This window comes from Microcaecilia unicolor, chromosome 3 (genome assembly GCF_901765095.1).
Source record: "Microcaecilia unicolor chromosome 3, aMicUni1.1, whole genome shotgun sequence".
NCBI lineage: Eukaryota > Metazoa > Chordata > Amphibia > Gymnophiona > Siphonopidae > Microcaecilia > Microcaecilia unicolor.
Window position 1 is genome coordinate 150,694,693 of NC_044033.1, and position 12,108 is coordinate 150,706,800.

The window sequence follows — 12,108 nt, forward strand, 5'->3', positions numbered from 1 at the left end:
GCACTCTGTTAGTTGTTCTTCGTAGGTCAATTTCTGTTATGTCCTTGCCGTTGCGAGGCCCAATTGACCCTGTTTGTTGTTTTGAGTGAGCCTGAGAGCTAGGGATACCCCAGTCGTGAGAACAAGCAGCCTGCTTGTCCTCGGAGAAAGCGAATGATTCATATCTGTAGCAGGTGTTCTCCGAGGACAGCAGGCTGATTGTTCTCACCTACCCTCCCTCCTCCCCTTTGGAGTTGTGTTTTTTTCCTCATTTCTTTGCTTATTTAACTGAGCGGGAGCGGTCGCGCACGGGCGGGAAGATGGCCGCGCATGCGTGGTGGGCGTGCCCCGCGTGCGGGACCTCCCGCGAGATTTTCTTCCGGTTTGAGGGGCTGCCGTGGACTTCAACCCAGTCGTGAGAACAGCCTGCTGTCCTCGGAGAACACCTGCTACAGGTATGTATCATTCGCTGTACTGACTGGTGGGTAGAGCTGTATCAGTGTGGGAATCAGCATTCATGTCCATGAAAACCACTTAGGGTTTTGAGGGCTGTGGGAGAGCAGATGACCACCTCATGGATGTATCCTGATATCACCAATAAGTGTGGCTGTATTCTATTTTCATAAAAAATGTGAGCAAAAATGTGTGGTGGTCAGTTGCAATTTGTAGTAATGTAGTAATGCTAATGCATAGAACATACTAGATTGCTCTCTAGTGAGAAACTTATAACTTACTATATGGTTCTTTACTAAAGATTAGCTTGAGTTATCTGCCGTAGGGCCCATTAGTGTTTTTAAAAAGATGTTAATGTTTTATATAGCAGGAGGAGCCAGTTTTCACCTGACCATGGGTTAGGTGATGCTTTTTCCTCCAGAAAATCAAAGTTAAACGTTCAGAATTTTAATCTTTTTTTTTTTCTTTCTTTCTCCTTTTTTATTCACAGCAATTTTGGGGTCAGAAGCCATGGAACCAGCAGTATCACCAAGGCTATTACTGAAATACTCAAATATAAATGAACTGATACATTTTTCTCTTCAAAACCTTCACAAGAAGTCGACTGTTTTCTTTAGTAGGCTAACTTTTTAAAACATTCCACAAGAGGAAGTGCCTGCAGGTTCCCCCCGGGTTGATTTCAGTTTTCCTTTTTTGTACATTTTTAATTGCAGTTTTAAAATGAAATCATAAGAGAACCTCGGCATCATGCACGATAAGAGAATGTCAGTATTTCAGGGTTCTACCTTTTATCTGTAAAATGTGATCTTTCTCTCTTCCCCTTTCTTACCATAACTAAAAGTAAATGATGTTGCTTTGTATTTGGTGTCCTTTTTATTGAGGGATTTTACTCCTCAAGTTCGCAATACAAAATAGCCCGTTACAATAATGGTGATCATGTTGGCAGTCAGCTCTGGAATGATCTTGAATATTTTAGAATTTCTTGTGTGCGTACTGCTTACATGATCTACTGTCCTTCCTGCATAGTTCTTGGGAGCCTTGCAGAGCCTGGCAATAAATAGTGTGGGGGGGGGGGGGGGCTGTAACAATTCTAGGAGCGGGGGTGTAAATTGAGCTTGCTAGAGCATCTTGGTTGGGTTAATCTGTGGATACTGAAACTTGTGAAGGTTGCAACACCATAATTTTCTCCATTTGTTATGCATTTTGATTCTGAAAAGAAAAAGGCTGACTTGGCCTGTTTCTTATTAGGAAAAAAAAAAAAGAAGAAAAAAATTGTTGTAAATCCAGTTGTCTAATGGGATCTATATGAAGTTAGCTGTGTGTGTATGTAATCCCTTTCCCCTCTAAAAGAAAATAGCATATACCTAGTGTGCTTGTAATTCTCTACCATCTTTGTAAACTAATATTGTGAGTGACTCATTTCTTATCTAGTATTTTTTTTTTTTTTTTAAATCATGTTGGTTCTTGAATGGATATCTCCTCTGCCTGCTGATTTTAACAGGAGTTGGGTGGAGATTAAGCTTAGACCTTCAGTGGCAATAAACATTTCATTTTATTCTGTGTTCTGGGATTCTTAGCATGATGCACAATCCCTCAAAGTTAAGATGAAAGGGAGGAAATCTGTAACCTGTCTGAAAGTTACTGCTGTTAAAACCTTAGTTTATTGGACTGCACAAACTTCAGCAGTGAGAAATATGTTGATGTATAAAGTTTGGCAAATGCAGACATGTACATTTGATATTTTTGGCCCATAGGTTGGGCACTTAAGTTGATTTAGCTGTTGCCTATCTGAAAAAAGCCATATTTCTTTCCACTGTAGTTGTCCTGGCTTCTTGATCTTTTGGCATTTCTGTATCTTGTGAAAAATTTAATAACTTTCACAGGAATTAAAATAGATATGGTACAAGATTTTCTGTAATTGAGTGATTCCCACCCACCCCTCTCGTTTTGAAAGAAGGGGAATAAATGTGGTACTTTAGTAGGGTCCTATTTCTTTTTACCTTCTCAAAGGTCTGTCTACACTATTCTCTCCTGCCATTGGTGTTTAGATTTTATTGGTTTGGGGATGTGGCAAATGTGGGTTGAGGTTTTTCTTTTTAGATCCCAATAAGCCACCTTTTTTCCTGTTCATAATAACTCGTACATAAGGGAGAGTGCAGAAAATAGTTGTGGAGTCTGTACTGTAGAGAACGCAACTTAACAGGCCACTTTGTGCAGGCTGAGTTTCATTTGTGGCACACTTTCCTAAACTGAAAGCTATGATGCCTGTAGCAGACACCAACAGAAAAGTTGGAAATTTCATTAAATCAGTGGATGATCCTTAAATTCTTATTTTGTCCTCTTTCCATCACTTTTTCACCTCTCTTTGGTAACTGCATAAAATGGTATTTCCCTGTTTGCATTTCAATTTGCTTGGAATCTGAAGGGGGGGGGGGACCTTAACTACTAGCTTGCTTAAAAAGGGAAAACACTTGATTTTTAAATCTTGATTATTGATATAAATTACTATAGAAGTGTTTTGAATAAAGCAAATTAAAGCAAAAGTAACAAAAAGAAAAACAATGGTAACAGATACTTATTGGTTATTGATGATGAGGGCAGATTCAGACATCCTGTGCCCCCCCCCCCCCCCCCCCCCCCCCCCAAAAAAAAAAAAAAAAAAAATTCTTAGCATGTAGGAAGGAATCATGAAAATGATTTGTTTCCATTTCAGGGCTGTATTTAGACACACACCCCCAAAGTTCCACTGAGCAGATAAACAGTTTTGTAACATAGGATTTGGGGAGCTTGATTTCTGTTCAGAACTTTTGGAGTCATGCAGCTTATTTGTAATTTGTCTTATACACTGCTGTATGTGGAATTTAGTTTTTATTCCAGGAGCAAAATTCCAAGTAATAGTATTCTCACACATGGCGCCTTCGATACTCAGTTCAAGATTGCTAGTTTTGATATTGTCTGTTTCTGTATGTACTGAAAGCTGCAAAGAGGGCTTGTTTTCAGGGTAATAGTCTATGCAGGCTAGCCTTGTGTTTGGACCATTGTATGCAGATCCAATGAATAATCATTATGGATGTCCTAAAAGCCAGACCATTTGTTGTTTTCTAAGATATGTTCCCCACAGAATTTGGCTCCAAAATGGCTTACATTTAATCTATCGTTGGCCATCCCTGGATAATTAAGTAAAACTATCTCCTTATAAGTGGGAGTTATTCCAGGGATAACATGAAACTCAGTTGTCACAATCTCCTCAATGTGAATAAAAGCTGCAGCAGGTTTATAGTAAATGTTTATCCACTGCAAGATTAAAAATGAAAACTGTAATGAACAGCGTGTAATCTCCATGCAATTTTATCTAGAAATGGCATTTTATAAAGTCACTGAGGTAAGGAAAGTATCATTATCTAAAGGACTTTGCTAATTAGAAGCCAGGATAACTGCTAGGAAGGAAAGCAAGAGTGCTTTTTAAAATTACAAAAAAAATGTTCTGGTTATGTTTGGGTAATTTGGATTGCATTGCATACTTCAAATATGAACGAAAGACGTGCACCATCTTGAGTCTGATACTTTTCATATTTAAAATGTAGATTTTAAATTCAAACTTAATACCTTTTTGAAGCCTCACTTTTCCTTTTTGCTTCCATTAAACTTTTTCATAGCTCTTTGTATCCCATCCAAGTCTGCTTCAAGGTTCTAAGCGCTGTAAGAGAATGCTTTTTTTAAGTATATTAAACTGCATTTTTAGGTCTTGTAGTATTGTCGGAGAAAAAAAAAAAGCTTAATATGCTGATGGTCTGGAGCTCCTGTTGCTTAAGTGGTTAATGCAATTTCTTGCTTTGGGAATGTGATCCCAGCATAAAACTATTGCAATATGGAATTCCCTAAATTGTTCAATAAAGTTTGTAGACTATCAGAACTATTGCTGACCAAGAAGCTTTAATGATTTATCCTTAGTCTTGGGTTAGCAGAGCAATCAAAACTGTATTTCAGGCACTGCTCTGCATCTACAATATTATTTTCCTACCTTAAGCTGTTCATAGTTCTATCCTTCTCCCAAGTATCCACCAGCATACAGCATTATTACAAGAAGATGGTCTTCTCCCACCCCTGTCTCTTTTGATTAGGATAGTATACTGGGTCATGTTTATTTTTGTTAGCAAATAATTTGAAACAGCAATTATTTTCTACCATCTTCTTTCAGGTTTTTGAGGGATAAAGATACTGTATTTACCCTTACCCAGGCTAGTTTGTATACTTAAGCCAATTCTACTTTAACATTGAACTGAATTTCAAAGCTTTCTAGTAACATAACATAGTAGGTGACGGCAGAAAAAGACCTGTACAGTCCATCCAGTCTGCCCAACAAGATAAACTCATATGCGCTACTTTATATGTATACCTGACCTTGATTTGTATCATTTTCTGGTCACAGACTGTAGAAGTCTGCCCAGTACTAGCCCCGCCTCCCAACCTGTTCAAGAACCACAGATTATCACACCCTTAGGCTGGCCGGTGGTAGGAGAATATCATGGAGGTGTATCGTATACTGTTTGGTAATCAGGCCACTGACAGATTTCTGTCAAAGTCTGCAGTTTTCCATGATGCTGTGGCATCTGGCCACCACTATCTAGCATGCTTCTGGCTGCCAGAGCTTCCTCTGGTGCCATCCTTCTTGACTCCTTTCAGCTGCAGTTTGATGTTTTCAGCTACCATTTCTCCTATTGCTGCCCTTTTCCCCAACCTAGTGCTACCATTATTGAAGGCATGCAGAGTGGTACATAAAATATTGTAGGTGCCTAACTATAGGTGGTCACGGAGATGGAAGTTTTTTTGGGGTTGGGGGGGGTAAAGAATAGTTCATCTGTAAATAAACTATCTTTCATATTATGACTTGATAATACTGTGAAAGACCAGCTATGGCTTCTAGGCAATTAACAAACTTAAAAGCAAAATCAGAAGGGAAGAGAATTGGGGATGGATTAGGAGAGAGGATTCATGTTTCTGTACCACAGATCTCAGTAAAGAGTAATGTTTTTGAGCAAGGATTTGAATTTTGGATAGTTGACAGGGGGGGAAAAGAGAAGGAAAGATTGGTTGGGGTGAGCAGACTGAAAAAGGAACAGATATGATTTGAGGGAAGGAGTCAATGAAAACATCGACAGCCAGTGGAGATAAGAAGACAAGAGGCATCCCTGGGAGTGAAGAGTCTAGATGTGGTGGTTGAGACAGAAGACAAATGGTAAATAATTTCATACAACAAAAAATTTAGCAAACTATTTTACTTGGGGGGGGGGGGAGGGAGGGGGAAACTTTGATAATTGAAAGATTTTCATTTGTATTGAAGTTACATACATGTTTGCATAAGCTGTGACCTGAGAAAAATTGGAGGCAAAGAATAAAGGTTGAAATTTAAGAGAATGTGGGACAGGCACAGGGTGGTGATAGTGGTTTAGAAGTTAGAATAAAAGTCCAGTCGGATCTATAGTACTGTTGTAAATAGAAAAATGAGCAGGGACAGCTGAATGCTAGTGAAATCAGGGCTGTAAATTGTCTTGCTAATGAACCTAGATGTGTATAATTTTGAATTTTAGATCCAACTTTCATTGTAGTCTTTAAAGGAAAGGCAGGTTACAAATTTAAGTTAAAGTTGACTGATCCTGAACTCCATGTGACTTACTCTAAATTTGTACCTGATGCAATAGAGGCAGAAGTGATTTTTTTTTTTTCTCTATGCAGCCACACACAGAACCAGTTCAGAAATAATTTCTGGAGACCAGAGAAAGATGCATCTAGGAAGTCCAAAGTTCCAAGACTAAATAAGCAGCTGGTTCAGAAACTGACAAAATTGAGGGGGCGAGGAGAACTATTTTAGACCTAGTCCTTGGTGGAACACAGAATTTGACATGATAGAGAAGTTACATAACATGATCAAATTTGACTTAACTAGAAGGACTAGAAATCTATGCTCCCATATTCTCAAGAGGGACAAACAAGCTGCTTGTTCTCACATGTGGGTGGACGTCTGTGTTGGGCCAGGAACCAGCGTTTTGCAAGAACAAAAAAAAATAAACTTTTGCTAGTGATTGGCGCGCATGTGCGTCTCCGCAGTTTTTCTTTTTCCGTGACGAGGTGTGGCGGGTTTCTCCTGTGCTCCTCAAGACCCAGGAAAAGTCTTCGTTTTTTGCTTTCTTTCTTTTTTTTTTTTTTTTTTGCTTCATTAAAAAAAAAAAAGATTTCCCCTTTTTATTTTCTTTGGAGTTATTACCTTTTTCATTTAACTGAGGAGACACGCTCACGTGGCGGGCGGGAAGTCAGTGTGGCAAAAGTTTGATTATTTTTTGCTCTTGCAAAACTTCGGTTCCCAGGCCGACGCAGACATTGACCCACGTGTGAGAACAATCAGCCTGCTGTCCTCAGAGAATACCTGCTACAGGCAAGTATCTTCACTTTTCTTTCAAAAAGGAGAATAATAAAATGAAGCAAATAGTTAATCCTAAATGGAGTGGTTCCAAAGGTCAAGTGTACGTTAGGTGGATAGTTTAAAAAAAATGTTGGGAAGCCCAGACTATTTCACATATTAAAGGTTTGAATGAAAGCCAAAAGGCAGCTGGCATGATTAAAAGGTAAAGTAAAAGGCTTGTTACAGTCAAAAGAAATTTTTCAAGGTGGACAAAAAAAAAAGGTTTGAGCATTGATCATAAAGGGGGGAAATGTTTGAAATGTCATAGCGGCAACAACTCCAACTTCTTTCTTATCCCTCCAGACCAATCCCAGACACTTGGGATTACACACTCCTACCAGCAGATGGAGAAAGAGAACTAATGACTTTAATGTGAACCTATAGTAACTCTGTGCATCCCTCAACCAGTTAGTGCAGTCTCCAGTAGACGGTGCAGCCTTGATAGTTTCAGGTAGACAGGTGAGCAGAAGAATGGCATTTGAGCTCTCTTTCTCACCAGGAACAAGAATTAAAAATACCAGTAAGGACAGATTTCTGTTGGGTCAGTGAGAGCAGAGGTTTCATGTATGAGCTCTTGAGTGGGATGGTGTGTATCTCTGCTTTCCTTCCTCTGTTAGAATATAGTAAATATCGGCAGATAAAGACCTGCACAGTCCATCCAACCCGTCTGACAAGGTGGCCAGAGTTGAATCTTGCACTCAGCACAGTTCCACTTCATGATTAAAAACCAGTATACTTATTCTTGGTCTCCCTACCGGTTTTGGGGTACAGACCGTAGAAGTCTGCCTGGCAATGTGGAGGTCATTGACACTGGAGTGTTTCCTGGTCCTCATAATGCAAAATGAGGGATCCCTTATACACTCCAGTCTCTGTCTCTCAAAGCCTGGTTGTTGAGAGATTAGTTTGCTTCCTTGTCTTGCTGAAGGTATTTTTGCTAGCTTCCAGGAAAGACTCCATGAACAGGAGGTGTTCTTTCAAATGGAAGAGGTTTGCAGTCTGGTGTGCAGGCAGGTCCCTAGATCCTGTTTCTTGCCCTTTACCATCCCTCCTTGAATATTCCTTCACTTCTGTGTCAGGTCTCAAGATCAACTCTGTCAGGGTTCATCTCGGTGCTTATCAATGAATTGATAAGCCTATCTCTGCAGTCCTTAGTGGCTTGGTTCATGCGGGGTTTGTTAACAAAGTCCTCTCACAAACCTCCACCTGTGTCCTGGGATCTTAACGTCATCCTCATCCAGCTGATGAAACTCCTTTTGAGCCGCTTGATTTCTTGTTCTCAAAAGTATTTGACCTGGAAGGTCATCTTTTTAGTGACTGTAACTTCAGCTCATAGTCAGTGAGCTTCAGGCCTTGGTGGTGACTGCATCCAATACTAAGCTTCACCACAACCAGGTGGTCCTCCGTACCCACCCTAAATTCTTGCCTAAGGTTTTATCAGATTTCCATATCAACCAGTCAGTTCTGCTAACATTCTTTTTAGGCCTCAAGCTAACCTGGCAAGAGCACACTGCACACCTTGTACTTCAGGCGAACATTTGCTTTCTGTTGGGAATGGACTAAGCCTCACAGACAGTTCTCAACTTTTTGTATCTTTTGTTCCCAACGGGATGGGATTAGCCATTGGGAAACATGCTATTTCCAATTGGCTGGCGAATTGTATATCTTTTTCTTATGCTTGGGCTGGCCTGACTCTTGCAGGTTGTCATGATGGCTCATAAAATCAGAGCCATGGTGGTGTTGGTAGCAGCCTAGCATCCTTTAGGCTACAGTCACCCTTGTCACACTATTTCACTGCCTTAAGATCCTCTGTCACGATCACCCCAAGGTCCCTCACCTAGTCTAGCTTCTCGCATCCTAGATCATGGTGGTTGTACACCATTCTGTTAATGCTGATAATGTCCAAAGACTTTGCTGCATTACTGATCCTTCGCTTTCTGTCTCTCTTTTTAATGATTGTTTGAAATAGGTCTCCACTTGGCTCAAATCTAATCTTCTCTTATCACCACAAAGTGTGAATTGTCAGCTTTCTCTGCCCTGTGGCAGCTTTCCTCTTCCCCCCCCTCCCCCCCTGGTCTGTTGGTGACTTTGCCCTTTCCTATAAAGACATTGAGGTATTACTTCATGTTGTCCACTTCCTCCAGGGTGTCCACTCTGTTGCTAATCTTTTTGTCATCCACAAAAAGGCTAGTGCAGTGGACTTTGATCCTGGGGATCTGAGTTAGATTCTCACTGCAGCTCCTTGTGACTCTGGGCAAGTCACTTAACCCTCCATTGCCCCTGGTACAAAATAAGTACCTGAATATATGTAAACTGCTTTGAATGTAGTTGCAAAAACCTCAGAAAGGTGGTATATCAAGTCCCATTTCCCTTTCCCTTCAGCGATGTTGCAAACATGTTGAATAGAATTAGCCAAAACAATTGTCACCGGTGCTTTTCAAAAATGGTATGGGATTTGCGTTACAACACGTATGAGGAGAGACTTGCCGACCTGAACATGTATACCTTGGAGGAAAGGAGAAACGGGTGATATGATACAGACGTTCAAATATTTGAAAGGTATTGTTAATCCGCAGACTAATCTGTTCTGGAGACAGGAAGGCGGTAGAACTAGAGGACATGAAATGGGGGGGGGGGGGGGGGGGGCGGACTCAAGAAAAATGTCACAAAGTATTTTTTCACGGAGAGAGTGATGGATACTTGGAGTGCCCTTCCGCGGGAGGTGGTGGAGATGAAAACAGTAACGGAATTCAAAAATGCGTGGGATAAACATAAAGGAATCCTGTTCAGAAGGAATGGATCTTCAGAAGCTTAGCGGAGATTGGGTGGCAGCACCGTGGTTGGGAGGCGAGGCTAGTACTGGGCAGACTTCTACGGTCTGTGACCTGAAAATGGTAAATACAAATCAAGGTCAGGTATACATTTTTTTTTGTTACATTTGTACCCCTCGCTTTCCCACACATGGCAGGCTCAATGCGGCTTACATGGGACAATGGAGGGTTAAGTGACTTGCCCAGAGTCACAAGAAAAACTTTCTCCTATTTGTTTTAAATCTACCATATTCTAGCTTCATCTTGTGTCCCCTGGTTTTGTTGTTGTTTGAAAGTGTAAACAATCGCTTCACATCTCTCCGCTCTACTCCACTCATCTTGTAGACTTCTATCATATCACCCCTCAGCCAACTTTTCTGTATCTACGTCAAATAGAATTAGCTCTAGTACCGATCCTTGTGTCACTCTGCTTACCACCTTTCTTCCTCGAATGAATTCCATCCATTACCACCCTCTTACCATCTGTCACTCAACCAATTTCTAGTCCAGTCCACCACTTTGGGCTCTAACTTCAGTCCATTCAATTTGTTCACAAACCTTCTATAAGGAACTGTGTCGACTTCGGTGCCGCCTGAGGCATTGGTGTCGACTCTCCGACGTCGGTGGAGGAAGCTTCACCGGAGTCCAGGTGGGTGTCGAGGCAGGCTCAGTTTCAGACTGCTCTGAGAGATGTCTTGTCTGATACTGAAGATGATCGTTTGTGGGAGGAAGAGGAGGATCCCAGATACTTTTCATCTGATGTGTTCTATGGGATTCCTTCTGAACCTTCCCCTCCACCAGAAAAGAGACTGTCTCCACCAGAGAGTCTATCTTTTACCTGCTTTGTCCGGGAAATGGCTGCAGCTATTCCCTTCCCTATTGTGGTTGAGGATTAGCCCAGGGCTGAGATGCTCGAGGTCCTGGATTATCCTTCTTCACCTAGAGAGGCTACAACGCCTCCTTAGCATAAATGTACTGAAGGAAGTTCTTATGCGAAACTGGTCGTTCCCTCTGTCTAACCCCGTGATCCCAAAAACAACTGAATCCCAATATCGGATCCACGGGGAACATGGATTGATGAAGTCTCAGCTACCTCACAATTCCATGGTGGTGGGCTCCGCTCTCAAAAGGGCCAAGGGTACTAGGGGCTATGCCTCGGCGCCCCCAGGCAGAACCTTGGACTTAGGAGGGAAGGCGTATTAGGCCACTATGCCCGCTACCAAAATCCAGACATACCAGCTCTTCACGAGCATCCACTAGCGGAACTCGGTTGATGCGCTCCCTCCAGAGCAGGCAGAGCCTTTTCGCCAGGTGGTCAGGCAACAGAAGGCGTGTCGCAAATTCCTGGCCAGGGGTACATTCGACACTTTTGATGTAACATCTAGGATTGTTGCCCAACGTATAGTGATGTGCAGACTCTCATGGCTGCGTGTCTCTGACCTGGATCATTCAGTCCAGCAGCAGATGGCGGATGTTCCTTGCCGAGGGGGGGGGGGGGGGACGGATAACCGTTTTGGTGAGGAAGTAGAGGATCTGGTTGACCAGCTCAAAAAGCATAATGATGCTATGGATTCTCCCGCCAGGCGTCTTCTGCTACTATCTCCTCATCTAGGAGGTTTTTTGGAGGGAAGAGGAGTGCTCCCTATTCCTATGTTAGGCGTAGATACACTCCTGCTTCTCGGCAGCCTGTCTAGGCTCAGTCCCAGCTCGCTCGTTCTCGTCAACAGCGTGCACCTAAGGCCTCTGCGGCTCCCCAGCAAAAGCAAGGGACAGGCTTTTGACTGGTTCCAGTTCAGCATAGCCTCAGAAAAAGTGTTTGTGCCAGACGACTTGCCGGTTGGGGGGAGGTTGATATTTTTTCACCAAAGGTGACCTCTCATAACCTCCGACCGGTGGGTTCTTCAAATAGTCCAGTCGGGGTACACCCTCAATCTGGAATCCAAACCTCCAAATTGTCCACCGGGAGCTCATTCTTACAGTTCCCAGCACAAACAGGTACTTGCAGAGGAACTCTCCGCCCTTCTACAGGCCTAAGCGGTCGAACCCATTCCACCAGGGGAAGCAGGACTGGGAATCCTATTCCAGGTACTTCCTTGTGCAATAGAAAACGGGGGGGGGATGCGTCCCATCCTAGACCTAAGAGCCCTGAACAAATTTCTAGTCCGAGAAAAGTTCAGGATGGTTTCCCTCGGCACCCTTCTCATGATTCAGGAAAACGATTGGCTATGCTCTCTGGACTTAAAGGATGCTTATACCCACATCTCAATACTTCCAGCTCACAGGAAGCATCTTCGATTTCAGCTGGGAACACTGCAATTTCAGTATCGTGTACTGCCTTTTGGCCTGGCATCTGCGCCCAGAGTGTTTACCAAATGCCTAACTGTAGTCGCAGCGTCACTATGCAGACTGGGA

The 12,108-nt window shown here is 42.4% G+C and overlaps 1 protein-coding gene across 1 annotated transcript in view; it reads left to right on the forward strand.

Moving 5' to 3' along the window:
- HNRNPU (heterogeneous nuclear ribonucleoprotein U) overlaps positions 1–4,345 on the forward strand; it is a 90,687-nt gene extending 86,342 nt beyond the window's left edge. Inside the window, exon 14 of the mRNA XM_030196462.1 lies at positions 923–4,345. Coding sequence (XP_030052322.1) covers positions 923–976 — 54 coding nt within the window. The 3' untranslated portion in view covers positions 977–4,345. The remainder of the gene's footprint in view (positions 1–922) is intronic.
- The last annotated feature ends 7,763 nt before the right edge of the window (positions 4,346–12,108 follow it).